Below are 24,119 nucleotides of genomic sequence, written 5' to 3'. Positions count from 1 at the left end.
TGCTTTTATGTAGAGGTTTAAGTCTCCTTACATGTTTATAGGTGATAATTTATTGAACAATCAATGGCTGGGTGCAAAACTGGGCTTCCCTTCCCAGGATGTGGCTGATTAACAGGTAATGCAGCCCTAATGCCAGGGTGTAGGGTTTACGGTCCTGGCCTTTGCAGCCTTACCTGCCTAGTAAGTCCTACCACCACAATCACCCGGGCAAAAGTCTGGGCTGTGAATGTTTTTTTACCCAGTAGCGGATATCCTCTTAAAAAGGCCCCTAAAAACCAAGACAGCTGTTGCAAATAGTAAAGGGAGCTGGTCCCTTTACTTCTCCCGTTGCATGCTGCAGGTGTCCAGTGAGGAGCAGGTTGACTGTGCTGAGGGGGGCAGATCAGTAGTTTTGGGTGGGAGGGACAAGGAGTGCGGGAATCCTGGAGGAAGGGAGAAGGGAACATTACAGGGGGTAAACAGGCTCCAAAATATTGTCCCTTGTGGGAGAGGTGCCAGTGGTCAGGATGGAACATGGGCTTCAATGTTTGGATTCACCCGCACATTCCAGGTCGCCCGATTAGCTGGCACCTCTCCCACGTGGGCTGAGTAGTCACACCGATCCTGCACAGCAACTAAATGATAATCTTAAACACTAAGGGAACCAGGTCATTTAAAATAGGTGTCAGGAAAGATATGCATTAAGAATGTTGATGGGAATGGTTTGGCGTGCAGCATGTGGCTGCCAGTAAGTCACAATGTTAACAGAACACTTATGGCTGAGCCACTCCTACGGTGTGTGATGTGCTGACGGCCCTAGAGGCTAGGATACATACGGCTGCTCATCTTTGACTTGTTTATGAATGTATGTACTCTGTACTTTATAAGGATTTACCTCAATGCTGGTGTGATGGCATTACCTGTACTGGATGTGAACCAACTGAAAGTTATAAAAAAATAAAAACATTTTGAAAAAAGAATGTTGATGGGAAACATAACTAAGTCTATATAATGTAATAAGATGTGTGTTCAATTGAGAAGAAGAAAGCGTCCATTTAGCATTAGACCTCACATTATCTGAGAATGAAAATGCATTTTTAATAATGTGAATTCTGGCCAAATGAAAACTAATAGCTTTGCAATGAACAATTTTTATTGACACTTTGCAACTGGTGCATCAGCACAATTAGAGGAACACTTACCTGTCAAAAAGATATTAATGTGCACTGACAGGGTTGCTTGCAGGCGACAGTTAGGGGAATCTTAATACTCTGCTTTTGCTGCATGCAGCTGCAAAGGGTCTCTTGGAGGCTCAGCATTGACTTTAAATGTCTGGATTTGACTGGCTTCAGAGAGTATGTTTTTGTGTTAATTTGGAAATACAAAAACTCTCCCCGATGAGGTCATAGAATATGCCGTCAACGACAAGTCAAAGGGACAAAAAGTGCATAAAAACGGGTTGATTTGGTAGGTGGGGAAACACAGTCTTGGAATGCATGGGGGACCTGCATGCTCTCGTCTCTGTTCACCTGCAGCGCTGCTGTTAAAGCTAAGAGACAGACACCTCACCCGAGAAAATCCTGCATGTGATTTCCATGACATAATAAGAGTGTGCATTAGCCAGGATTCTGTTGTAAATGGAATCAACTGTCTCAGGAGAGATTGTTGTGGACTTGCCATGATTGTATTTAAATATATATTGTATATTTGCATTTGGTTAACAGATAAACCTTTTCAGAAATAGATAAAAGAAAAAAGAAGTTACACATATTTCACATTTGAGCACAAATCACTATTAGCATTCAACACATTTTAAACAGATTTAAAACTGATTTAAAAGCATACACATTAAGAACATTTAAAAACCACCAACCCGTCGTATTCATTGATTAATTCCAAATTTCACAGAGCAATCTCCCAGAATCTTAAAATTGTCACATCTAAAGCCAAATTATGGCCATTTAAAATCTTGGCCCGGAACCCATCTGAATTGAGAAAGTCCACATCCTGCACAAAGCGCTGAAAGATGTTAAAGCAAAGATCAGCCAGGGCAGAACATTCCAACAGGAGATGGCGACTCGTTTCAATATACTGAAAGCAGTGTCTACACGTTCTCAAGGATCGCTCAATACCTTTTCTTGCACCTTCGACTCCCCCAGTGGACAGTACATTTCGATTGAAACGTAACATATCACAGTGATGCTTCCTAGAAGGATGTTTCTTTTAGATGGAAAGGTTATGTGCTCTTGTCTCATAGTGTAGATTGTAAAATAGATGGCAATTCAGTGCTGCCTCTCTATTTCTAATCCAATCCATTTTGAAAATAATGGTCTTTTTATTTACATGGGCCGCTATCAGCTTGTCTATGTTTAAGACATAGTTACTTAGTAATTTTACACACGTTTAAAACCCTTCTAGCAGAACTCTTGAAGTACTATTGAATTTGAAGTTCTGCAAGAAAACAATTCCCTGGAGGGAGCAAGAGGGCCCTACATAATTGCAATTGTTTCAAGTCTGCCAGTTAGGGATACCAGTCCAACCTCGTGCCTAATAACGGACCTAGGTGTCCCCTTGGGGAGTGGAAGTAGCCCCTCCCCTCCACTTGACTCCACTTTATCCCAAGTATTTGCTAGGAGGCCTGACTCCACTCCATACAACAGTCATGGAACAACCTTTTGGTTGTAATATTTGATAATCGTGACAGCTGAATATCTCCTAAACTTCCTGTCAAATACTAATGTTTCTGTAGTGTTCAGCCTCGCTTTTGTGGTCAGCCGACTGCAGTAACAGTGATTTGATCTTTTTGACTCAATATCTTTGCTGCCCAAATACTTCAAAGGATTGGACGACTTCCAGTTGTTCTTTAGTTATAGACCATCTGAATTTGGGCATGATTTTTCCGCCATAATTTAGCACTAGAACTTTAGATTTTCTCACGTTAAATTGCAAGTCTACGAGCTAAAAAATATAAATTTTATGCTACCAATGCTCTTTCAAGGCCTATAGCTGTTAGATCAAAAGGAACAATATTGTCGGCAGAGGCCGGGTAATTTATTTGCAGGTTTCCTAGCCTTGTGGGAAAGTTTCTAATGTTTTTGAATGCTTCACCTAAATCACAGGTATATAGGCTATACAGGAAAGGGGCTAGCACACAACCCTGACGCAACCCACAGCGGCTACTCAACCACCCTGTATAGTTTTCGTCTTGGTCTAAACAGACCCGTAACTTGGTGTCAGTATGCAACGCGGTCAGTATATTGACCAAGGCCACTGGGCATACCATTTTCCTAGGTTTTGCCCACTAATATTTCCTATTTACTTTATTAAATGCCAGAGAGATATCAAGAAAGGCACAGTAAAGTGGCATCTTTAGTTTTTTTGCCAGAGTTTGCAAAAGATATATCACAAAGCATTTATGGGATGTGCTCAGTCCCATCCGATAAACCCGATTGAAATTTGTCGATGAAATCTTTCTCTTTTGCCCACATCTGTAATCTATCCAGAATTATAGTCCAAAAAAATCGTACTCGATGCGTCAAGTAGAGAAATAGGGCGGTAATTAGATGGAAGTGCCCAGTCACTCTTGTTGTAAATTACAACAATATTTGCTTTTTTCCCAAGAAGGAAAAATCTTTGTTTTTATTATTTCACAAAAGAGTACATATAAACAGACTGCCCAAAGGTTAGGATCCGACTTAAATGTGGCATGTGCCTCTCGACTCTGGTTGTGCTGCCCAGTGGAATTACCCCTGCCAAGTCTGCAAACATCAATACGGTCAAAGCAAATCTGAAATGTGCTCTGCTTAACACCTGCTCACTCTCTAAGCATGACTATATTCTGGAAGGAGACTTGGACTTACTGTGCCTCACAGAGTCATGGCTAAATGAAGTTAGTGGCCCACTGATTGAGCTGATGGCTACAGCACCTTCTGTCAGAACCACCTTTCGGGCAGGGAGTAGCTATTATAGGAAAAAATTGCCTTAATCTCTTTCAATCACCTTGTTCCTTTAAGGATTGTGAGGTTTTGCATCTCAAAGTGACACCGTCAATGAATAGTTGCATTAACTTTGTCCTGATTTATCGTCCTCCAGCTGTAACACCTAATTTTGATGAAGATCTCTTCCACCTTCTCAATAAATTACAAGGACCCAATTGCTACACCTTGCTAGTTGGGGACGTCAACCGTTGGCGTAATGACGTTGCCGACCAGCAAGCAACCATTCTAGAGAAGGCGTTAAATAACCTTGACTTCCATGTCCTTAATAGTGCTCCCACTCATATTAGGGGTCACACCCTTGATTGGGTTGTAGTAAATCATCTCGAAGTCAATGTGATGGACACCTTGCCTTGCATCTGGTTCGACCGCTATCAGGTTTCCTTTACAATCCTTACTCCTGGCCCATCTCCTAAACCACTAAACCCTCACAAAACTGTTATAAACCGGAACTTTAAGAAGATTATGCAGCTGGACCTGAACGACTGCATTGGCAGCATCATGTCAGCCACATCTGATCTGGACCCTCCTTTTGTTACCAATATCTTTAATAACCTTATGGTTTCCATACTCAATCATGTGTCGCCGTTTAGGAGCAAACTGGTTAGAGACAATCCTTCTCACCAGAAATGATTCACACAGGATCTATGCCAAATGAAAATTCAGAAACGGCAGGCGGAGACCAAACGGCTTAAATGCCCTTCAGTTGACAACAAACCCCAGTGGAAGATGTTCCACAAAGACTACAGGACAGCTAATAAAGAAGCTAAAAGATTTTTTATAACAAACAAATGGGGGAAGCAAACCATTCTAAAAATGTTTTGAGATTGTGAATTAGAGAAACCCAGTACTCTTTTCATCGCTATAGCTCCCATGGACCAAGTTGTGCTGATTAGAGCTAAACTCTTGACTGATAAACATCTACCTTTCTGTCCTCCTCCTGTTGCTCTGATCAGAGCATATTTTTAGCTTCGCTCCCATCTCTCTTGCCGACTTGATGGCCCCCCTCTCGACTATGCGCCTCTCACATTGTCCAGACAACACCATTCCCTCTAACATTTTCTTGGACTACAAGGATATATTTGCACCCTTTTTGATAAGATTTGTCAACTCCTCTTTTGTCAGTAATCAAGTCCCCGATTCCATAAAGAAAGCCACCATCACCCCTCTGGTTAAAAAACCATGACTGGACCCAAGTGACATTTTCTACTCAAGGTGCTTCATAGATGTGTTACTAACCAACTACAAGCCTTTGTTGAGAATACGAACATCCTGCATCCCAGACAGTCTGGCGTTGACCCTCCAAGGTATTGAAGCCACTCTTTTAGATCTGCAGACGCACATGTTGAGAATCTCGGATGGAGGTCGCTCTGGCATGCTGGTTCTGTTGGATTTATCAGCAGCTTTTGATCTTCTTGACCATGACCAACTCCTGCTCGCCTTAGAGAAACATGGTTGCTGCACTCCTGACTCAATCCTATGGGTGAGATCATTTCTCCAGAATCATACCTCGAGTATGTTGGGGTGAGGCCACTTCTCCCTCTTCCCCCATTTCCTGTGGGGTCCTTCAGGGAGTATGCATGTCCGCCCTTCTTTCCAACCTCTATATTGAACCTTTCTGTTAACTGTTGGATGCGCTTTGAGTGTATTTCCCAAACTATGCTGATGACACCCATCTAATTCTTGAGTTATCAGGGGATTATGCCAAGAACGCTGTCCTTCAGACCATCTACCTTCGTGCTGAGAACTGAATGAGCAACAACTGGATGTGTTTGAATGGGGATGAGACTGAGCTGTTGGTTTTTGGCACCAAGCATGTTCTAGCAAAATTAGATCCCAGCTATCGATCGTTTTCCATTCGTGGTTGACCAACTCCGGTCTCACATAGTGTTAAAACTCTGGGCTTCTATCTAGCCCTGCTTAGTGCAGACGCTCATATCAACCAGATAATAAGAAATGGTTCGTACTACCATAGGCTGCTGAGAAACCTGCCTCCCTATCTGTCGGCATCCGTTGTCCAATTCCGGTCTCACATAGTGTTAAAACTCTGGCCTTCTATCTAGCCCTGCTTAGTGCAGACGCTCATATCAACCAGATAGTAAGAAATGGTTTGTACTACCTTAGGCTGCTGAGAAACCTGCGTCCCTTTCTGTCGGCATCCAGTTGCTGCTCAGTGGCCCGTGTGGTTCTGATGTCCAGATTGCAATATGACAATGCATTATTAATTGGGGCCAACAAGAAAAACAACCATTCCCTCCAGACTCTTCAAAATGATGTAGTTTGCATTATCACGAAGAGCGCTAGAAGAGATCATATTTCTGATAGTAGGCAAGATCTCCATTGGCTCGCTGTGGCCTCCTGGCTGGAATTGAAGGCTGTCTCTCTAGCCCATAGAGCTTTATATGGTTCTGCCCCAGTCTATATTCAAGAACTGTATCCTTTCATGAGCCACCAAGGAAGTTGCGCTCCTCGGCCTTGGTGCTGGTCAACATCCCTAAATTTGCTCTTTCCAGTTGTCTAGGCAGAGCCTTGCCTTCAAGGCCGTGAAAATCTGGAATGCCTTGCCTTCAGAGGAGCTCATGCTGTTAAAGGAGTACAATCCCTTTCGCCAGAGATTGAAAACTGTTCTTTTCAACTAACGCTCTCTACAGCCATACCTCTCTGAATAGAACCCACCCGCTTAGACGCTCTTGACCACGTTGGTCACCTGTCCTGTCTTTTTAGTTGCTTTTTCCAGTGTTGTCTTGGCGCCCAAGAAATAAAAAATAAATCAATAAAACCCTCCGGGAAAGTAAGTTTCAAAGACATTGTGGATAAGAGGTTGCGTTGTTCTCGCACTTCTTCCACAATTTGATCAAAGGAGTTTGCCATCTGTGACAAAGTAAAGTTTAACGCAGAAAGAGCAGAGCCTTGTGTTAACGCAGTCTTGAATTGAGGTGTGCAGATTTATCAATCCCTCTTTGTCATGTGAAAACTCCCAGAGATATACATTTGCTGCTCCTCTGTATTCAGGTTTTGTAAAGAATCTACCTCTAGCGAGGCAAACTTGCAAACCTTACCTAACCCACCCTCTGCATGCTGGGAATATTCGTTCATGTTGCCGATTGTGTTTAGGCAGATTCGCTGCAGGATTGCTGTGTCAGACAGCGGTAGAATCATCCTTTGAGTTATGGGTGTGATCAGATCCAGATTTGCATTTTGAGTGCCAATTTCGCTATATGATGCTTTGCCCCACTCCTTAGGGAATACGTCCACATTTGCGTTTTAACTGGATATCGAGCATAGCGCCTGTTTGCAGAAGGTGTTGCACCAACTGTGTCCCACGCTATGGAACCCAGTTTCATGCTGTCGGTCGGGCAGATGGACCTTTGATGTGACTTCACCGGACTCAGAAAACACTCACACAGCACTCTATCACCTAGGCCCCGGGAGCTATTTGCAGTTTGCTCACTCCCACTATACATGCCCCAACCCTTCTGTCAACACACATATCAAGACAAGTCCCTTCCCTCTGCAGGGTGCCGGATGCACTCACTGCTTTGGTCAGGTTCTTGTCAAGGTGGGGGTAAGGGGAGCCGCTCAATAGGCGTGTAATGCCTATTCATGTGTGGGTGTGGCACTCCCCATGTGGGTGGAACAGGCCCCCAACTCTGCCACCTTCCATCACGCCTCCGCGCTTCCTTGCCTCGTGTTTTCACTGGTGCGCCGTGCCTTCACTTCGCTTCGCTTCACAGTTCCTGCTCCTACGCCTGCCAAAACACACCGCAACACTCCAAAGTGCTGCGGATCGTTTCAGGCTCAGGCTCTCCAAACGCTGCTTGCATTTTGTAATTAGTTTACTTAATAAAAACATGTTTGAAAAAAACTTGGACATGCCAGCCATTTCCAAACAATGTCTCACCTCCTATATACTGCTACTCCGAAAAGATTTGATTTTTCTCCTTTTGATCTTCTTTGTAAGAGAAGACCAAATGAAGCCTGAACATGCTTTAAGGATGTTCACAGCTGAGCTTTGTGTCTAAGCCCCGCACACCCAAACTGTGCAATTTCTTGTGCTAATGTTTAGGAAGCTCTAGGAGTGAAAATGATCTCAAAAAGGTGTGCAATCCTGCATTGTGCTACTAGTTTACCACTTACTCAGCCCCTTTTGTAAGATTCCATTTGGTGCAACAACTGCCTTTGGCTAAATTCTATTTTGTATGGTTCATGGGAGATATAGCAGAGTGTAATAAGCCTCAATTTTCTTCTTGATCTGTCAGGAGAGTGACCTCACAGCACTCCTAAATTGAAGCAAACATCATCCTTGCTGCACAGTATTACAAATGGAAAGAGAACCATGATTACAGTATGTGGAGAAAAGAAATAAACAAAGGGGGATAAAGCTGCCATTAATGTAAGGAGCATTATGCTGAAAAGTTGGTCATAGCTAGCACATATTCCAATGATCTCCAGTTTGCAGGGGAAAAAATAATTAGCAGAGGGGATGGACAGGGAACACATATGTAGTAAACAGCAGCCATTCAGAATGTCAGCCAACACACAGCTCCCACGGGTCTATACAAGCACAGCTTTTGGTCCTCAAGTCAGCTCAAATGTTCCATGAGTTGATAATGAGAAAGACGCCTCATATACTTTGCAGCCAATAAAAACAAAGCATGGTTTAGAGTTTGCCAAGTAGGGAGTTGGTGAAGGAAAACATGGATGGTTCGATGAGAACGTCTATACGCTTTCAAGATGGCTTAAGTGTACAGACACTATTCAAAGTCTAGAAATAATCTTTATAAATTGAATGTTTTAATTTGCCCACTATTAGAATTACAGAAAATTCTGGAAAAAGCAAAGTGTATATGCAGACCTTGGGAATTTTCGGACTCGGGAGTCTGAGAACCAGTGCTGCTAAATTCTTCCAGCTCTTGTCTTCTATGTCGAACAATGCCATCCAGCTCTGAAAAGTCCACATTGAAATCCTGTTGACATGGGAAAAAGCATTAGGACCAGAACATTCACTTTGGTCCACACTCTCTTCACTAAAACATCCATTTAACAGAGGGCACCTCCTCATGTGTGTATTATTGAAATGCAGGGGAAAATAAACACTGCATATACCACTTTGGGGTTTTTGGGTTATGGTGGGATAAGTATAAACATGCATTTTAAACCTCCCTACCCTTTTTTCTTTTTAAATACCACCTTAGATATGTGATCTGATCACATTGGACTTTTACTGCATGGGGTAAAAAAAACTATTTTTTACCCCTTTCAATACCTTCTCTATGCACATCAATGAGTAAATATTCCAGGCAATTCCAAATTGCGGTGGCATTTTAAAATAAAGTGGTTAAAAGACCACATGATTGTACTCTTATCCCTATACCAGTAGAGGTGCTGGGGCAAAGGTGGGCAAGTCAAAATGCTTGCCCTTTGCGGTAACATTGGCATTGCAGTTTGCAAACATATGTGGGAATATCACACATTTTGTAAATCAAAATGCATGCTGCGAGCTCTTCCTTGCCGAGCCATGCGCTTTCAGCGAGCAAGGATCACTGAACTTCTAAGCTTTTGTTTCCATTGTTTTGTACAGCATCTGCTGTGCCAGACCAGCATCCTCTTCCCCAAGGGATTATGTTGTCTGTGCTACTAGTTGTACTCGGCTCGGCGCCATACTTTTTGTACGCTGCCCCACGGCATGCATCCCCAATTCCTGTTCTGCTGGAGAGTGCAGGGCGGCCCACAGCCAAGAACACAGCATCTCAGTGAAAAGGTATGTTTACAAAATTGGGGGAAACAAGCGTTTGCACGGATATGTAAATATGTGAATGCAGTTGTGTTTGCCCAACACATTTTTATTGAGCGTGTGTGTGTGTAAAGCGTGCATGTGTTGCACGCTTTACACACACTGACATCGTGCTCATGTTCAAACGTTATTGCGTACAGACAACTGCATCCACAAATTCTCAACATCAGTGCCGGTCTTAGACCAGATTGCACCCCAGGCAGGAATCATCATTGGCACCCCCCCAAAATATTGGCAGTTACAATGCAGCTTCAATGTTACAATCAGTTATAGCTCTCGTTCACTCAGAAACCACACACTTAAGCTCTGCTGTGAAAATTAACGGCCTCCTGCCCCTACATTTACAATCACTACCCTGACATGCAAGAATGAACACCCATCTGATTTCAATTGCCCAAAAATGTATGCATACGATTGCAGGTGCTAACAATAAAATGTTTTACATTGTCAATTGCCAGTCATTTTAAATGTGTTGCTACCACCACCATTTATTTTCCGTGCCTTGTCCTTCTTTGTCTCTGTTCGTCTTACCAAACATGATGAACGGAAGAGGTGTGATCGCTGGAGTCGAAAATGTCTTACTAAGATAAAGGGAGGGGGTCATGGGGTTTGATGTGTTTTGCTTAAGATTCCAGCTCTCAGATTTGTATCACTGAAGGTGATCATGGGTATTGGGCTGGGCTCTGCTTGATTCACTCAAGGTGAGGGGTTGGGTGGACATTTTCATTCTAACCGGTGGCTGTGCCCACCATTTATCCACACCCTCTCATTTGTGCCTCGGCATATGACTGTGTGCAACACAATGATGGGTGCAGCTTTGTGTCTGTGTGTGTCCTGCGCAGTTTCTTAGCAAAAGCAAGCAGCATGGGGAAGCCTGGCTTGGGGCACATTTAAGACTGATTGCAGAGTGCTAGGGAAGCGAAGACGACCCACAAAATATATAACCGCATGTGGGTGCTGTATCGCTTCTCTGGACAGTGCTTTTAGCCTGCAACCTTCACTAATTTTCAAGTTGATTGCATTATTTCAGTGACAACTGAGATGGTGAGGCAGAAATGTAAATGGTGGACTTGTAAACATAGATTGTTGCTTCTGCAGTCTGCAACCCTAACCTTACCTTGTGGTATTAGAGAGTAATACCACATTCCGAACGCCCGTTCCTCTATTTTGTTTATATTGGTTGCCCAATATTTATTTATTTATTAATATTAAATAGAAGCAATTTCAGGTTATTTTACACTCTTAATTAAAATGCTTGATGTTTATACATTGATGTGCTTGTGTTACATCCAGAGCGCGGCAAAGAATTGGCTATTCATGTCTGTGTTCAAATGTAATTAAACTAATAATGGAGACAGACTGGCGCCCCCTAGAGCCTGGCACCTCAGGCAGCCACCTACACTGCCTGATGCAAAGACCGGCCCTGCTCAACATCCAGTTAGACATGGTGGCTGCCACACCAGGAACATGAGGGCCAGTCCCAGGAAAGTGAATACCATTTACAGTGGCCCTCCTGGAATATATGTGGGCACCATCAATGAAGAGTTTCACAGTAGCAATTAATACATATATTTGGGCACAGGAAGCTTGAAAAGCATTTCGAGGTGTAATGCTGGAATAGATTTTGGTTAGACAGGAATAATGAACATGGGCTATTTGGGCACAAGTCCAATGAGAAAGTGCTTTAACAGGGCATTGCCGACAGTGTGAGTATTATGAACGTGTTTATAGTAGGTTTACTGGCATGTTAGCAAACATGGCAGTATAGCTGCTGTAAAACACTTTAATGATGATGCAGAATATAAAAGTATATAGCATGATAAAGTGTTTTAGAGGGTGTTGCTGATGGTGTCGGTCCCACCATGAACGTGTTTTACAGTTGCAATGCTGGAATACATTGTGGGCACAAGTACCATGAAAATGTTGTGCGATTCATCATTGTAGCATTGGTGACCTGGCATATATCAATTGCATTGTTTCCATGAGTTTACTCCACCAAACCAATTGTACATGTTCTACCAAACTGTGCTGTAAATGCACCATTTAACCTCATTATTTTAAAAATAATTCATTGTGGAGCGGTGGAGATATGGAAGGGTTAATCCCTCAAAACTCACTACCCTTGTTTGGACTTTACTCCTCTGCTCACTAATTTTGGGGGAAACTATGAATGCACCTCAAATGGAAAAAAACAGCCACCACTGACAAAAGTTTATATTGCATATGCCCCCTTAGGATACCCCACACGCCCTGGCACTAAAAGCTGCCTCCATCATTGCCCAGCACCATAAGGAGGACCTCATTATGAAGTCACAAATGTGTAGTATGCACTCAGATTGATTTAGACCTGAAGTACAAGTAACACATTCTGCTCGCTTATACAGCAGTGGGTCTCCAAATGTATCAGTGACCTGCACACTTTTAGGGCAGGGATTGCTGGGCAGGTGGTGATGTCTAGGACAGGGATTGAGTCCCAAGTCTCTGTGTAACATACATTTCTGGCTCATCAGCAAAACAAGTTGCTCTGGCTTCCACCAGGGAACAGAGGGGCTCGTTTGCCTACTTCAAAATGGCGCATGTTCAGGAAAGCAACCAAAGCTCCCAGTGAAGTTGGTGCACATCTTTAAAAATCCTCACACTAGTTCATCAATGGATGCAGTACAGAATCTACTAATTCACTTTTGGATTAATATAGAGTATGATCATGTAAGACGACAAGCAGCATTCTACTGTTTTGCGTGCCAACTTAACATGCTGGTCAGGTTTTCCTCTGCTCATGATTCAGTTTGCACCCAGTCTGGTCTCTGAACACTGCCTCATTTCCCTCAGGGTTTCCCAAATGTATTATTTTGACAGCATTCTCTGTGTTACCAGCCGCTTATTCGGTCCCTAATGCCTTTGCTCTCCTGTGCACAGGAACAAGGCAAGGTTCTGTCAGGAGTTTGAATTCTGAGGGTGCCTTGATTATTTCAATTGTTCCTCCCTTTTCTCCTTTACTTATCCGGGACTCCTGCTGCATATATAGTGTAACTCACAGGTGCTTAGGAAGTCAGGGGCTATAAGGTGATCAGCAGCAGAACCCTTAGTGCTACCTCAGTTATTTGATCGTTCTATATTAACATCCCTACAGTATTAATGATAATAACACAACCGAGTTCCTAAGATATTCTGAATAGGCGAACAACAAATTATCCTATAAAATGACTTAAATGTTGGAAATCCATGCACATGACTTTCTTGAGATCAGAATGTACTCCGCTTAGGTTTTCTTGCTCCTTTGAATGGTCAAAAGCAAATGCAATTAACAGCCAATTAAGCCAACATCAATGTGGGGGTGGTTGAAAGCCAGCTTTTAATGGTCCTAAATGTGCTAAGAAACCTGAGTAATAACATAACCAAAAGTAATGATTATCACTAGCTACAAGGAAAGTCCAGGTGTCCTGCACTATCAATTCTGTCAAAACAGTCTCCTCATCCCATCTGAAGGTCCTGTACACTGAATGGTCACCCTTGTAATGCGTTGTACGGGGTCCATCCTTTTAGTGATATGAACACTTCTGCACCTGCAAACTACTGATCCTCCCAGTACACCCTCGCATTTGACTATTGAGACTTCGGGGCTCATTACGAGTTTGCCAATATCTTGGCAGAAAATCCGTCAAGATACCACTTTATAATTATGGTATTTATTGAGTGCGGCCTAACTTTGAGAAGCAACTCAGCGCTTTGCAGAGGTATTCAACAGTACAGATGCACAACTGAGCACTTTTCGGAGGTAACAGAACAGATATACAGTTGAGGGTAGGATGCATAGGGGCACAGTGGAGGGGTACAGCTGTACAGGGTGGTGGAGAGGTGCGGATGTGTCTAGTGAGTCAGGTGGCGAGGGGGAGATGTGATGGCATAGGTGTTGAGGAGCAGAGGTGTAGCCAGGATTGTCTAACCAATGGGGCCTGAAGCACATGTAGTTGGGCCTCCTGCAGTGACATTAATAACTGTAAATGGCCACACAGCACTGCTGAATGTGCATTTACAGATTTTGGGCAGGCCTTTCCAGCTCAGGCCCTACCCAGTCTACGCCTATGTTGAGGAGACAATCCTTAAAGAGGTGGGTGAGTCATTTTCTGAATTGTAGGAGCGTGGGGGCAAGTCTGATGCTGACGGGTAGGAGGTTCCATAATCTTGGGGCATTCCACCAAACTGTAATACCATTACCGCAGGATCATAAGTGGTGTGGACGTTGTTAGTGGCGGATTTACCTCCAGCTCATATCTGGAGGTCAATCCTCCAACCTTCCGCCAAACTCGTAGCTGGGCGGTGTGGTTATGCGGCAGTAATGGTATTACCGCCGCTTTCCCCCCCCACCACACAACTCATAAGGTCCTTCCATCGCCCATTTGTATACCCTTTCCGGACGTCTAGCAACGGTGGTAAGGTAAGATATTTAGAAGTTCCTCTACACAGTTCTTGCCCTGGCTTAGGAACACACGTGACTATTTTCACACCGACTGTGCATCACTGTGTGCAGCAAGGGAACCTTTTTGTGAAAATGGGCATGACATGTTTTGGATGAAGTCCACAGTTACCTGTAGGAATTCAAATGTCCTACACTCCTGACAAGTTGTCCACTTATCTGTGAAAAACATGGAATAGCATTTTTTTGTTGAATGTTACCATCTTGAACTATAATTTTTTGCATGGACTCTATTGGTGCAGGAAAGAATGCATCATATAGATCGGTGGGTCTCATGAAGCCCCCAGCCGGCAATGGTGGTATGACCTTCTCTAGTGTGGTAACCTTGAATTTATGATAGGAAACAATATTTTCTGACAACTAAAATATATTTGCTACAGAGTATTATTATTATTATTATTATTATTATTATTATAGTATTTATTGTGCACAAACCTAGCTTCAGGAAGCAATCAAGCGCTTTACAATCAAAGGAGGAAGAACATGGTGAAGGGAGCAGAGAAACAGGAAGTGGGGGGGCTAGCAAAAGGGCAGGAGCAGGGTGGGCAATTTGGCAGGCAAGGGCAAGTAACAGGGGAAACACAGTGGTGAGCAGATCACCATGTGTGAGGTATGGTGGAGAGTTGAGGGTGTGTGGGCCTAGGTGTTCGACAGGAGGTTCTCACGTTCTTTTTTTTAACTGTAAAAGCGAGGGGGGTGAGTCCGATGTTGACAGTGAGTAGGTTCCAGAGTCTTCGGGCGTAGGCAGTGAAGGCCCGTCTCATGGTTCTCTCCTTCCTGCACTAGCAGAGTTCAAGTGTGCACATGTCCTTACAGATAAATATAAGCAATGCTTCCTTTTCCAGAAATCCACCTTTTACACAAAAGTACAATTGAAAACCAATGGCAACAGAGACAGTTTTGAAAAAGAAAAGCACATGCAATTAAACTAAATGCTAAACACTGCATAGCTCCAGTGAGACTCTTCGGAGATTCATTTTACTTGTCCATAAAAAGAGTGCAGTAGAATCCCCCACTTTCGAAGAACGCGGTTTACTTGTATCCACTGAACTGCTTGACAGCATTAAGGATTTACAGGGTGTTTCAGCACAGATTTGCTTCCACTTCAATTTGTGCACATCATAGCATGTGGAAGCATGCATTTGCCCAACTTGAGTCTAAATGGACCAAGCTAGCTTGCAAAGAGGTATTTAGTGGTTAGATGGTTTGGTAAATTGATTTATTGAGAGGGGATTCCAACTACTGGGGAGAACGTGATATAGGTTGGGTAATAAATAGGTTCATAAGCACAATGTGACTTACCAAAGCCAAAGATGTCGGCCGCTCCACCCGAAAGCTGGTTTCAGCAGGTGAAGGTACGGGACTGTTTGCAACACTGATATTCTGAAATCAAGTCAAAATTGCAAGGTTGGTGTAGTTCACGATAAAAAAAAAAAAAAAAAAAGCAATGGGGATGGATGTTACTTGAGACCTTTGTTGGTCATACAGAGGGCATACAATTCTTCAATACATTCATGATCAATACTCTTTGGCATAACCTTGTTGAATAGTTAATGTTAAAAGTTTGAATCCTCTTGATAAAAATTATTTGCTTCCAGCTAGAATCTATGCCCCCATGATGCAATGCACAGCAATGACATGGGAACATGCTGGGAGAGTTCTAGAACATCTCCGGCTTCCATCCTCTTCAATAGAAGCCTTTTGGCAAAGATTCCAATGTTTCACCATTTTGAGCCTTTCTATATTTCATCACCCTTGCCATTTGTTTCTGATGGGTCGCAGGCTGCACCTACGGCGCACACGTTTTTTGCATCTTTGTTTGTTCCCTACACATCACAAGCCTGTCCCCCACATTTCCAGACATCTGCACTACACTGCCTTTCCAAATTAAATAAACGTCTTATAGTAAGAGAACATTAAAGGCCAAAGGGGCCCCATAGGGTGTTTGAGAGGTGAATATTTAAGGATGCATTTCTTTTTCATGTTTACCCACATTTACTGGTTTACATGCGAGAAATTTTACTGGCCAAGCATTTACTTTTGCCATTGTCCATAAAAGGTGCATATTGTATCCATGCAATTGTCTTGTCAAAAGCTAGGTTAGAGGAATTTATTCCCTGCCCTCTTAAAATTAGGTAGGCTGACCATGCCTTTCTTTCAGACCCTCAAGGGGTCAAGTTGTATACCCCAGGCAGTCTGCCGCAGCTCCTCTGTCATGAATTCCTTCTTTAGACCAACCATGGCGAGGGTAAAAAGCGTTACAACAAGGTCTTCAATGGTCAGTCGGAAAATGATCTCTTTGGGACACTAACTCATTACTCCCTTCATTGGTAATGTTTTGATCAATTGTAAATACTTCCACAGGCATGAAGCTTTCAGGATACTCCTAATGCCAGGAGCGATGATTTCATTAAATATTTAAACATCGCCCCTGAAATAACCTGGAAGAGAAATGGGGAAACAATTCAAATTAACTTTCACTGGACGGATAAACTATGGTTGACTTAAGAGAATGATAGAAATAGTGCCTGGATAAAAACGTATGAGCTGAGGTGATATCCCAGGTCAAATGCAATATCCAGATAGAAATCTAGGAATGTTCTCTGGACAATGTGATGAAATTCAATACGTAAGAAAAGGATCAATGGTTGATAAAGATGACATAAAAAAAACGTCAAACACTTTATTTAACCAGGGAATTAGAAGAGCAAACCGGTAACTGGCAGCAAGATACAGTGAACGGCCAACAGATGACAGGGAATACTGAAATCTGGTATCTCTAAAGAAAAGATAAAGAAAACCACATGGAAAATGTCAACACCAATGTTAGAAATTAAAAGGAGAAAAGACCAGATGAGGTATTTGCATCCAATGATCAGGGACAAAGACTTAATAAACAAACGGCACCAGCAATTAGCAATTTAGAGGATAAAACGGTTCCGTATAATAATATCCCCGCAAAAATGTCGCCGGACAAAAAAGTCGCAGTTTTTTTGCAGAGACATTATTCCATTGAACATGTGGGGGACACCCCCCGCAAATGCCGTTTCTTCTTTTTTTTTCACAAGGGAAGCAGTGGACATCCCCGCAACCCGCCGCCATACATAATGTCACCATATATAATGTCGCCAACGGTGTTTTCCGGCGACATTGTGTATGGGGACATTATTACCCGATACCGATAAAACATGTGAAACATCTGTATGGAGATGTTGCACTTGGGCTTCTCTGGAAGGGAACCAGATTGCACCATTAGCAATCAATTTCCTCCCAAAGGACTTCAAACCAAGCCATAGGAAAATACTTGGATTAGTAAAAAATACAAACCCTGCCCCGCATGCTGGACTACTAACTGAACATCAAAACCAACAGACACGTGTTGGCAGCTATAAAAGCAGGCACACAGTACTGGTGCTCTCTGAATCATTGAACGGGAGGATATTTGTCCCACCTGCAGGCAGGAGAAGTAAACAGACCCCTCCTCCCCTATTGCACGTTAGCAATGTGAGATGCAGAGGCAAACATTTCCTCTGCTGAATCTTACTGCCCCGTCTAGAAACTTGGGTGGAAGAAGAGAGAATGATTTATTTGACCCAAACTGGATTTCGTAAATCTCAACATCAAAGGCTGTCGGCAAAAGTATATACAAAATTCCATTACCGTTTTTGGCTATGTCAGAGTTTGATGCAATGGACAGGACACTGCTAGGGTTAAGGCATTCAAGGTTGCGATTTAATCAGGCTCTTCTGGGATTAATGGTTACAATCCTGCGAGAAAAGATGTGCAAAGCAAATTGTCTCCAATAAGGATGTGTGTGCTCGTGTTACTCCTTCATGGTAAATACGTGGACAACACAGCAAATATACATGCTAAAATACAGTCCTGTCCTCCAAGGCTATGGAGTGATTGCAACTGCTCCAGAAATGTTATAAAACTTGCAATACACAACCATGAACACGAGCCTAGCAGAAGCCAAGCCTTTGGTATTTGGGAATGACTGGGGAAAGAAAAAAAGTATGGGGCTACATGGAGGTCACCATGCTCGAGCAAAGACATTTACATGCACTATTATTTGGGGGTCATTTTCATGACATTCATTAATGTGGACTCCCATGGCATGCCGCCAGCTTAGCTCGCAGAGACCATCAGAAAGGGTTTTTGATGCTTCTTATATTAGTAGAGTGATACCCGCCCCAAACATGTTTTTGAAGGCTAAAGTGTACTCCACCTCGCTCTATGTTGCCTCGATATTTGCCGTCCAGAAAGGAAAAGACTGCATATCAAGCAACATATGCAAACATTCGCTCTCCGCAAGGCTACCTCACAGCAAGCATTTCCCTTTAAACAGGAAAAAGCACAAGTTAGCATTGGCAAAGGGAGCAAACCTTCCATACTGACACACCCTAGGGGATGTACTTTTCTTAGTAGCATGGCAATATATCCAAGCTCGCCTAGCACTCCACATACCGAGGTAGCAAACAGAATGTTGCCTCTTGATGGGTAAGTCACTAATGATCATGACATGTTTGCACACTGCAGGGGTACAGTCTCTAAACTGCCTGAAGACCTCTGCAGGATAAAAACAGGATAGCCTGTAATTTTTTTAAGGGCACTTTTGCTGCAAAGGGTGCAAGTAAAATGATCCCCCTTATGCAGTTCAGGCCCCCTTGCCCCCCCACCCCCAAGTTGAGACATGTTAATCTCCTCTGAAAGTGGCTCAATTATGATGGGTCAGTAGTGGCTGCATGCTCTGGGGGTCTCGGCTGAATCCCTCCTGATAAATGTGGATGAGAACAAACAATGTCTCCCATTAAGGAGACAGTAAGCCCTGTAGTCATGACTTAAGAACTCCTTCGACAAGATATCCCGATTACACAACCCCACCGCTTCACCAAGGCGCCAGCTCACGCTTTACCACTGCTATTGAATGAAAAGTCAGGATCCAGCGCTAATCTCATCACGCAAGTGTCCGCTCAGTGCTTGAAGCGAGGCCTATTACCACCCCACAAAGGCCAGATTTGCCCCTCCTGTAAACTAACAGAAAGTAGCATAGCCAGAGGATGCAGCTTGTCCGATGGAGAGAGGATCAAGAGCAAAAGGACTTCAAAGAGGTAGGGGCTGCAGACTCTGACCCCCCCCCCCCCCCACCGCCTTTTTCCAAGGGCGGTGATGTAGCTGCTCCAGACTCTGGGGATCTCTCTGGGGCAAACCCCTATTTATGAGCACAAATGCAGTGTTAGTCTAGAACTGGGATCCCTTACGCATCATTGCTATGTTTGGTTACAAGTGTCAAAATGTAACTTGTTGAGACACACACTTCACTTCGAAAAAGCCATATTTTAAAAATCTAACATTTGTGAAAGAAATAAAAAGGTATTTTAAACACTGACCTCAATGTGGGTGCAGACAGATCTCAATAACTTATAAGTGGAATCCCTGGAAAGGAGCGAGACAAATATATGCTGCAAAATAAAACCAAAATGACAAATGTAAATAGTCAGTAAGATCAGCACATAGTGTTTTTGGGGCTTCTGTACAAGGTTATCAGGCATTCCCGCTTCCCAGACCATTTGCAATGTGCATTAGTCTTAGTAAGCACCGCGTCAGGAACCCGAGGCAATTCACGGGTTGTGGAACACTGCAAGGAGGGAAAGCATGCTCACCCTGTCAGTGGCTGTTGAAATTACCAAAGCATTTGGCACCAACAGGGCAGTTTTGGTTTTTTTGATCATTACTACAGAAGGCACTGGAATGGTAATCTGAAATGAGAGCATTACAAAAAAGAAATTAGTGATCGGTATAGGAGCCTATAGAAATTCAACAGAGTTTAATTTCTTATGAAACAAAAGTGAAACGTAAAACAGGATGGCATGTCCACTCATTCATTGTATTTGGTGTAGCATCGAATGCCCCAAAAACCTTTTTGGTGTCAAGAGAACTGGCAAAAGATACTAGGGTGCTTTTCTGTGCACAGACAGGTCTGCTTGAATATTTGGGCAATAAGGCCTCCCCATGACCTCATCCATTTAGACCCCAATGCTTTGGTTAGAACATGCGTCACAATAAACGCCTTACTTTATCATTTTTATAACAGTTGAGAAATGGTTATTATCTAAATACAATTACATTTGTAAACCACCATCAAGATAAGGCTAGTTAGGTGCACATCTTGCAGCTTCCCCCCCCCCCATCTAATTTCTTCTCCCACCGGTTATCTCATTTCTTCTTGTAACCATCATTCTATACATGTCTCGTGCATAACCAATTGATAACGTTGCATCATTTTGGTCTGTCTACCATAGTTGTATTTATTACAGCCTCCATTTTCCTTGAGCCCTTTCTCCCATTAATACTGATCTGGCAAAAAGGATTGTATTTGTATTGCTGGCTAATACTGTAAAGTCAGTCGTTTAGGTCCCTTCTATTTTCTTTAGTTATTCAGTAAAGTGGTCAACTTAATTTAATCTCACTTTCATATTCATAGCCTCATTCCAATGTGCTTTTCCAATATTTAACATCTCTAAAAAAATACATTTTCCATTTCGCCCCTAATAGGGCGTCTTATTTACTACAAATTCTTTATGTTAACATTTCCCACAAACTAGAGATTTTTCCAAATCATTCTCAATGTTACTTTCTTAAAGAATGTAAGGTTTCCAAATGTATATACCAATCCTCTCATTGCCTGTGCTCTAAGGAAGGTTACTGTAGATCGTTTATGAGGCTGGTCAGTGACTAGTTAGATTTTCTATAGCAGACCATCACTGCTAAGTAGTATGTTTCAAATTTAGAGTAATCACAGACTACTTTTATTCAGATCAACACAATTCTTGAAATGTAGGGTTGTTTATTTTTTCAAATAGTTTTGTTCAAACGGACGTAGGGCAAAGAACATGCCTCATGGTACCCTGATGTAACGCCTAATAAGTGGTCCCCAAATTCTATAAACCGGTGAACCCGCATAGGGTCATCATTAAGGAGTACATCATGGTACCACAAGGCATGTCCTTTGCCCTACGTCCTTTTGATTCATGAGAACTATTGTGGGCCTCATTGAAAATTCCAGTCCTGAGGAAAACCAGTCCCCAAAAGGGACAAGGTTGAAACTAGTACAGTATACCTAGGCCTTAGGGCCCTGTCCAAGCTCAGACTGAAGACCATATTGCTTATGGTCTCGTCTAGTAGACTACTGTTTTTGAATACAAGAAATTGCAACATGTTCTGCTTTTGTTCTTGTTATATTGAGGTGTTGACCTTACAACTATATAGATTACCAACTTGTTTGAGCATCCATTATTGTGAAGTCTGGACACAATAAGAATCAGACCAGTGTTTATTATTGTTTTGTATTTCTGTATGGCGTCTCTATCCCGGATTAAATTTGGAGAAGCACATGTTATCAATTAATTGTCTTCTGTATTCTGATTGGGACCAATACTGTGTTGGTGTATCTAAATCATTTGTATGAATATTTGTTTTGATGTATTCAAATCACATGTATAAAAGTTTGTGTCATGAGGGATTGGCCTAATTCCATATGGCTTTTTGATAAAAATTAACATGTTTTATTTACAATGAGTTGTGCGATTCATTCAATTAATGGCAACCTTACATACACCATTTGTGTAAAAAATATATGACCAACCCTGGTATTTGAGGTTGTAAATTGGGGAACACCTACCTGGTTTGTTACATACCTAACCTCATATTCGTCATTCCCTGGATACAAATAGGGGCTGGACAATCTGGAAGATGTGTCCCTGGTTTTACTTCCTTAAGGAGGGCCACATGAAACAGTGTGAATCCGTCACGTATTAGGTAATCCTAGTTCCATAGCTACATGATTGATCACTCTAAGGACAGTGTAGGGCCCAACATATTTAGGCAGCAATATCTTAGATCCCACTAAGTACAAGTGCTTGGCCAATAACCACTCTCACAAACCCACAGTATGAGGGTGCAGGGATGCAGTGTCCATCTGCTTGGGTTTTAGTGCACTGTTGGGCAAGACGTAGATGGACTAGCACTCGTTTCTGTATTTGTGATGTATAGGTTACTAATTTGTTGGCTGCTGGGGTTGCAGTGTGATGTCAACCGGTAACATGTTATTGTGATTTATACAGCGTACTGCTGCCATTTATATGGTCTCTAGGTGTTCCTGCAATCTAAAAAAAAGAGGGCTTAGTTAGTGGGATAGATTGGGAAAGCGCTAGAGCGCTTTTATGTGCTGTTGGTAGCTTCAGTTAGGAAAAAATGGTCAGTGCATGCTAAGTTTGTTTTTCGTTGGTAAGGGTTAAGTGGTGTTTGTTGTATGAATGTGGGTGGAATGATTTGTGTGTGTAATTGGTTTAGTTTTCTGTGGTGTGTTATGTTTAGTTGGGTGTTGCTGAGTATGTGCATTTTGTGGTGGCTTTGGGTTTCTGCTGCGGTAGAGGTATGTGTGAGTTTTGTTTGGTGTTTGACGGTGACCATGCAGGATATCAGATAGTTTTTAGGAGGGTTAGTGATGGTAGTCTGTGCCCTTCTCTGCGGTGATCATGTTGGTCTTGCAGGCTTCATATTCGTCTATGGTGGTTTGTGTTAAAATGCTTTATTTTGTTGGGGCATCCGGGTTTCACTTTGACAGTGTTTACCGTTTAGCTCAGTGAGTTAAAGAGCCATGTTTTTAGCAAATTTCTGAATTTCAGCTGGTCTTCTGTTCGTATTTCCTTCAGGAGTGGGTTCCAAAGTTTTGTCGAGATGCAGGACAAGCTGATCCACCAACTTTCTGCTTTGAGTATCGTTTTGGTTCGAGGCTAATGTTGCTGGTCCTTCGTGTGCGGCTTGGTTTGTAGAGGGAGATTTTTCCCCTGTATGAATTCTGCTTGTTGGCTGTGGATTGCTCTGTGGGTTATGCAGTGTGCTTTAAAGAAAATTATTTTTTGATTCTTTGTGCTGGTGTGATGTGTTCTCTCAGTGAGTCTGAGTAGTCTTGCTGCTGCATTCTGTATACGCTGTAGTTTTTTTTAGTAAGTTAGTCCGGCATTCTGAGATAGATGCTGTTAGCGCAGTGTGATGAATCCAGTAGAGTAGTCACTGATTTCCTGGCTGTGAACTCCACCCATGTGGCCAGGGGATGGCAGTCGCTACCTGACCCTGGCCTGGGGGTGGCTATATGCGGGAGGATCACACAGGAAGAGACAACTTCCAGGGCAATGTCATGGCGTCATCAGAAGACATGGTATATCCCCCATCTTCCCTTGAAGATAACCCTCCCATATCTAATACCCTCATTGCCTATTGTCATACATCTACTCATCCTCTTATGATGAAAAATAGGGAAAATCTTTTCCATAAACATATAGGCCAACTTTAACAATAATTCTGAAAATTATAAAACAGCCTTCTCCACTTCCACCCATCAATCATCCAGGAATGACTTGCCAATTCAAATCATTGAGAATGTTTACGCAAGTTCTTCCAATCAAATTCTGTGATGACGAAAAGGAATTGAGAAATGCAGCGCGAAGGAGGCCACAATGCCAGTGAGTGCTCCAGTTGTTGCTCGTATACACCTGTGCCTGGGAAAGTTAAAGAGCAGAAGCAGAGAGTTGATGTCTGCTGCTGGCGGAAGAGTGCTGCGCATCTATAGGAGGATCGAGAGACTAAAAGACAAAGACTGGAGTGATGGAGCCAAGCGGCTCACCGACAAAGGAGAGAAGCTGCTGCATGAAAAGGACACTCTGCGGTAACGCCAGGAGCCAACGAGAGACTCCTGGGCATTCGCAGGTGACAGAAAGCAGTACTTCACTTATCGGAGCCTGGAACGAAGCAGAGCATGTCAAGTAAAAGTCATGAGAGACCAGAAAACGAAGAGGAAGTGGTTGCAAGAAAGAAG

At 42.8% G+C, this 24,119-nt stretch overlaps 1 protein-coding gene across 6 annotated transcripts in view; it reads right to left on the bottom strand.

The window, feature by feature from the left end:
• The window catches only part of GRAMD2B (GRAM domain containing 2B), an 864,945-nt gene that overhangs the window by 169,220 nt on the left and 671,606 nt on the right, over positions 1-24,119 (bottom strand). For all 6 annotated transcript variants that reach the window (XM_069625594.1, XM_069625597.1, XM_069625593.1 and 3 more), the window contains 4 exons: positions 19,906-20,001; positions 19,633-19,704; positions 15,545-15,625; positions 8,830-8,941 (listed from right to left, as the gene is read on the bottom strand). In XM_069625594.1, the coding sequence (XP_069481695.1) occupies positions 8,830-8,941; positions 15,545-15,625; positions 19,633-19,704; positions 19,906-20,001 (361 nt within the window). The remainder of the gene's footprint in view (positions 1-8,829; positions 8,942-15,544; positions 15,626-19,632; positions 19,705-19,905; positions 20,002-24,119) is intronic.

The sequence above is a fragment of the Ambystoma mexicanum genome, chromosome 6p (genome assembly GCF_040938575.1).
Source record: "Ambystoma mexicanum isolate Mex_15411 chromosome 6p, UKY_AmexF1_1, whole genome shotgun sequence".
Taxonomy (NCBI): Eukaryota; Metazoa; Chordata; class Amphibia; order Caudata; family Ambystomatidae; genus Ambystoma; species Ambystoma mexicanum.
Note: the sequence above shows the minus strand (reverse complement) of the source record. Positions and strands in the feature narration are given on the sequence as shown.